This window comes from Protobothrops mucrosquamatus, unplaced genomic scaffold, assembly GCF_001527695.2.
Source record: "Protobothrops mucrosquamatus isolate PMUCROS unplaced genomic scaffold, P.Mucros_1.0 scaffold259, whole genome shotgun sequence".
In the NCBI taxonomy this organism is placed as follows: domain Eukaryota; kingdom Metazoa; phylum Chordata; class Lepidosauria; order Squamata; family Viperidae; genus Protobothrops; species Protobothrops mucrosquamatus.
This window is the reverse complement of record NW_015386606.1, coordinates 569227-575226: the sequence shown is the minus strand read 5'-3', so window position 1 is coordinate 575226 and position 6000 is coordinate 569227. Positions and strand designations below refer to the sequence as shown.

Below are 6000 nucleotides of genomic sequence, written 5' to 3'. Positions count from 1 at the left end.
CCCCCCCCCCCCCCCCCCCCCCCCCCCCCCCCCCACTTTCGGCTCTCTTCGGCTCGGCGCGGTCGCTCGCTCGCTCGCGCACGCGCCGTCTTTCGCCGCAGCGACGGCGACTCCCCGCCGCGCCTTCCCCTTCTTCGCGCCCTCTCGCGCCGCCGCGCGTGCTCGGACGCTCCTCTCCGTCGTATCCCCGCGAATCCCTTCCTCGGTGACGTGTAGGGGCGCGCGGTGGCAGCACCTCCCCGCGCGCTGCTTAAAAAGAAGAAGAAAAGAGGGAGCGAAACATGAGAGCCCTAGTGAGCTCCAGCTCCCGCCGGCAGCAGCAGAGGAGGCATCACGCCCGGCAGGCTGTCCTCTTAGAACGGCGGCTTCGTTTATATGGAACACCGAAAAGGGACTTGCGGCTGCCGTCTCCCCCGTCGCCTCCTTCGCTTCGGCCGCCCGCGCGGAGAATCCTCAGCCCGGAGAAGTTTACGCTCCGCGCTTGGGCGCCGCAGGAGCGCCTGTTAAACCTGCGGCCGCTCTTGTCAAGTGGCGCAAACGCCCCGCGTCGAGGCTCAGCATCTTCTTCCCTTTGCTCAGCTTGGGGCGTGCGCCTGTCTGTCTGGTGGCCCGCGGAGTTTTGCTCGCTGCCCGTCCCTCCGCTGTCGGGCCTCTCATTCGCCTTGGGAATCGACCTCTCGTATAAACAAAACACAAACTCCCGAGGTTTCCCAAAAGAAAGCCTTGCCTCGCCTTGGATTGCCTTGGGATTGGGTCACGCCAGCCGGCGCTTGAAGTTTTCCCCAGCGGCGTGGTGGGGCTGAAGATGCTCCCGTGGAAGCTGCTCTTGGTGGCCCTGGTCCTCTGCTCCTTTGAAGGGGAAACCAAGTTTGGCGAGACCCCGGCCAAGAGGAGAAGGTGCTTGAATGGCAGCCCCCCCAGACGCCTCAAAAAGCGCGATAGGAGGCTGATGCTCCTGGAGCCCCCCAACAGAGGGGAGCTGCTCTGCCAGGGATTCTACCCCCGCCTGTCCTGCTGCTCCAGGGCTGAGAGGCAAGGATTGCTCCAGATAGAGAGCAACAAGGTAGGCTCCAGTTGGGTTGGATAGGGTTGGGTGAGAGACCGAAGGGGCATGCCAAGGTTTACCAGAAACCGATCTTTGGATCTAGGGTTCTAATGATTTGGGAGAGGGAGGACAACCAATTGAGAACAAGAGGTGGAACTCACAGGCATCACTTAACAGTGCTTGGAGAGTGGTTTCAGGAGGGATAGAAGAAGGTAATAAATCATCTTTGCTAGGTTCTGAGTTGTGCTGGACTGGAAGGCCACTTCATTGACTGTTGGAAGTTGTGGATTGAGAAGTGTTCCTTGTGGGGTTCCTTCCTTGGATTACGGTGGCACTGTTTCTAAATACCCTTGTGACCCTGGGTGAGAATGGTTGGAGCTGTTATCTATTACCCATGAAAGGCTCTAGATTGAGGAAAAGCTGACTGAACAATAGACTTCACTGAACATAGTGAAGCAGTATGGGAAAATGCTGTTCCTTCTAGGTGTTGCACTTTTGGCATTGGTGTAATCCAGTTTGGGGTGTTTCTTACCAAATGGGGTTAATTTTAAATGTTTCTTTGTGTTGAATCTAACTGCAGCATCCTGTATCTTTGTTCCACCTGGGCAAATTATGTCAAGTGGGTTATGAGTAGTAGTAGTTATTACTGACCTTCACAATTAGAAGGAGGATGCATTCTAAATGCTGAAGAATAATTAGGCAACAGAATAAACCCTGCATACACTAAACAATCTATTTTACCTCTGCCATTACTAGCCAGGTGCTCAGGGGATTCCAAACATCCATGGAAGAGGAGGAGGGAAGCAATATGTTATGAAGACAGCAAGGTTTATGTATTTATTTTAAAAGACAAATTTTGAGATAAGAAACCAGCAAAGGAAAGGAATAGAAACATCCTTCTGAGAATTTCAGCTAACAAATAGGAGCAAATGCAGAAATGAATTCATGAATAAAGTAGAAACAGGTACAATTTGGACCATAGCTGAAAAGAAGATGTTGCAGATGGAGGAATCTGTCAAGAAGGATTAGTGGATTTTCTTGGACTCATTTGGCATGCCATGATAGTGATGAATTGTAAATTAAGGTGGTGATAGTTGTTTTTTCCCCCTGAAGCTAGAAAAGTGTTCACAGTTTGTCCACATGTTTGGGCAGGAAACTTAAGACAGCAGATAGTGACTGGGAGAGCAGATGATGCCAGGATACTGCAAAACTTTTATGATCCTTTCAGGTCCTCCAGTAATTAACTCAGGCTCCTCTGGAGAGAAACTTGAGAGAACAGGATGATTCCATGAACTTGTTCACAGCAAGTCGGTATAGGATAATATCATATGTGCAGTGGTTGACATTAGTTTTACCAAGAGCGAAATGTTGAATACATTGACTCTTATGCTTCAGAACTCTCTATCTATAAATATTTCATTGACTTGAGAAAAGAGCATTAATGTGTAACTTTTATTGGAAATGTGATGTGGAATGACAATCTAGCTATTTTAGAATAAGAAGATAGTCTGCTTCTTAATGGGGCCGCAATTCACTGCCTTTTAGCATGTGGATGTTATAAGTTTTGCAGCCTATTGTTTTGATCAGGAGTGCAACGTGCAAAACTGAAGCTAGGGAGGGAAATGGGATGAATAAATGTCATTGAGAATCACTGCACGTGAAACAAACAATCAGGTGTCTTTCTCATTGCCCTCCCTCTCCCCCCCCCTCCAGCATTTAGTTTAATTAAGAATTCCTCTGTTACAACACTGCAGTTGTCAAGGTCTGAGAGTGGCTTGGAAAACTTGTGCTTCAGTCTTTCTGGCCCAAGCACAATTAAAAAAAAAATACCCAGGCTGAATCGAATTTTTATGCTCAGTTCACGGTAGATTTCACCCCATTCTCATGTAAACAGCTTCTACGAATCAACATATGTGTCTGGGTGGTATCTCTCACTTTGTTTTGTAACAAAAAGCCATATTGCATCATTTAATTTGCTCAAGTCATGCAAATAGGGGAAAAAATCAATAGGACAAAAAGGGGTCGACTTATCCTCCTCCCCACTAAACTGCTGCCCACACACAGAGTCCTGTTGCTTATGGCAAAAGAATAACAACAACACCATTGTGTTTGTTGGTTGGTTCAGTAATGGGTGAAACTGGAGAACATCATTCTCCTTCAGTCCCCAGCTCTGTCCAAATGTTCATGCCTTTTGAGGGAGCATTTGTCCTACTGCCTCCACTCCCAGATGGGTGAGAGCTGCCTTTGCTGCAGGGTTTCAGCGAATCAAACTCTATTCTTAACAGATGCAACAGGAGCTTGGATGGATATTTTCTCCTCATGTTTGGCCAGAGGTAGTGTCAGCAAGCTCCTGTGTGGTAATCACATTAACTGCACACTAACGGCATTCAGATAATTTTCTAAAGGTTCTAACTGAAACCCACAAATGTCCAAGCCAAGCTGGGAAGGAAAATGTCTTTAATCTGCCCAGTTAGCATCACTGACAGTTAGCCACTGCAGCAGTAGCACAACATCTACTATTTGAACTCACTGGAGAATTTTGAAATAAAAAGTTGTATTTATGTGATGAAGTAACAGTGAGACTGATTTTAAACAATTCCTGAATTGCTAGGAGTTATTAATTTGTGACAGTTATGACATTTGATCTCTAAGTCTTATTTGTTTTTCTAGCATTTTTCACATTTGTGACATTTTAACAATGCATTTAATTGGAAGACATAAGCTTTACCATAGAGGAGAGAGAGAATGCACCAAATAATTGCAATTGTATTTTTAAAAGACTGCTTATTTTTACAAACAGAAAAACGAAAGTACATACTTTATATTTCAGTGACAGTAAGGATGAATACAGTGCAATCCTGTTCATACATAAGTAATTTACTTCAATTGCAGTAGGGTTTAAGATCAGTATTTGGAGTTCAATAGAACTAGCTCCCACATAAAGTTTTCTAATAGATGCATGTGGGATTTGTTTGGTTTTTTTTTTTTTTTAATCATTTCTTGTTCATTAGACAACTGGGGCACATGACTTTTCATTCAAAATGCATCCAATTTAAAGACATCAAATCCTGAACAGGGTAATCTGGAAGGAATCAAAAAACTACATTAATATGTTTGAAGTGACACAGCATATATGTGTTTGGTATAGTGGTGAAGGTACTAGGATAGAAAGTGGGAGGTGATGAGTTCAAGTGTCACCTTAACCATGAAAGTCAGCTGGATGACTTTGGGTCAGTCACTCTCTCTCTCAGCCCAACCCACCTCACAGGGTTATTGTTGTAGGAGGAAGGTGTGTTGGATATGCCTGTCACCTTGAGTTATTTGTAAAAATAATAAAGATGGGATACAAACAAATAAATAGGCAAATAAATATTCTAAGGAAAGGTGTTTTGGCAGAGTTAAAGCAAGGGAATGTGTTCAGCAATTACTTTAATTACAAAGAACCTCCAAAATTAAGATTACATTTGTCAGCCTTTTGGCTGACAAATTTTATTATCAAAATTAATGATTGCTAAGAGAAACATAGCCAGTCTCTTAAGAATCACAAAGATGAAACAGAGAACATATTTTAATGCACAGAAATGAAATGACAATCTTCTCTTTTGTAATGATATCATTGACATTTTATTCTTTCTTTTAATTTAATTCACTAATCTCATCAGCAAACCATACATTTTAATATTTTGTGTGTGGTTTAAAGTTTGCTTGCAGACTGTCAAGCATAGTGGTTTTTCTCTATCTTAGATGATTTCACAACTGGGGCTCTTGTGAAATGAATGAAAAGTAATTGTTTTCAAGTGTGCCCTTTTAAGATTGCAATTGTTTTGTCTAATTCTTTCTTAAACAAAAGCTATTGTTGGGCACATCCAACTAAACAAATAACTCATCTTGGGGTCCCTTTAACAGCTGCCTTAGTACAATGATCTATTTATTATTGTCCTAAAAATGAAACTGAACTCCTTAATGACATAATCTAGCACTATAGTCCCAATGAAGTTTATGTTCAAACTAGCAGATAAATAATCTTGCAGTTAAAAGAAGTTAGTTTCAAGTTTCAAATACTGATTAATATTAAAGCTTGAACTTAAAGATTTGAACTTTTCCCTTCCCCCAATCTCAAACATCACTTCCCTACTTGAACCCAGATTTCATATGCAGAAACTATGTTAATCTGTGTCCATTGTGTTTTTTTGCTATTAACCTATTGCCATGCCAAATCTTTCAATAACTGCCATTTTTTATCTGTCTTCGTGTAAAAGTTAATGAATAAATTAAGATATGTCATAAAATAGACCTAATAATTAGAATGGATGTTGCAAAAGTATAAATCAATATGATTTTATAATTTTACATATTACTTTTGAAAACAGCAAACAATTAGCACAAATTTTTAGCTTCAAGACATACTTATTATTAAAATGAATTTGAATTTATTGGTGCTTTTGAAGCAATTAATCCATTTATTCATGTCCAGTACATTATTATTATTTTTTGCCAGTTAGTAAAGCCAAGAACAGAACATTATGTACTGCATATGAGCAAACATTTTCCAAAGCTCAGGCTGATCTTCAGTTTAAAATATCTCAGTTAACAGATCCATATTGTGAAAATTAATCGAGAGCAGGCTTTTGTGTGCAAAATTGCCAGGTTCAGTACCTGATATCTATTCTGTCATCATCAGTGAAGACCTCAACACCATTATTTAAAAATTATGTTAAGACTAGATGGGTTGTGTCCGAAGATGACTGATCAGACCACTTTGGGCACTGAATGTTCTTCACAGTTCGACAGACATGTATAGCCACTGCAGTTGTTCCACTAGTGACTCTGGTCTTACCTAGCTCAGGCTTATGCTGTGTTTCAGCAGTATGCATTGCTTCATAAGTTTGACAGCCCTTATGGATGAGGCCACACCAGGTAGGGAGATTATTTACAGCATTTCGCAGTAACCTCAG

The 6000-nt window shown here is 42.1% G+C and overlaps 1 protein-coding gene across 1 annotated transcript in view; it reads left to right on the top strand.

Annotated features, from left to right (window-relative positions):
* The first annotated feature begins 281 nt into the window (after positions 1-281).
* The window catches only part of HHIP (hedgehog interacting protein), a 78431-nt gene continuing 72712 nt past the window's right edge, over positions 282-6000 (top strand). The window contains exons 1-2 of the mRNA XM_015814520.1: positions 282-406; positions 718-1063. Of these exons, the coding sequence (XP_015670006.1) occupies positions 282-406; positions 718-1063 (471 nt within the window). The remainder of the gene's footprint in view (positions 407-717; positions 1064-6000) is intronic.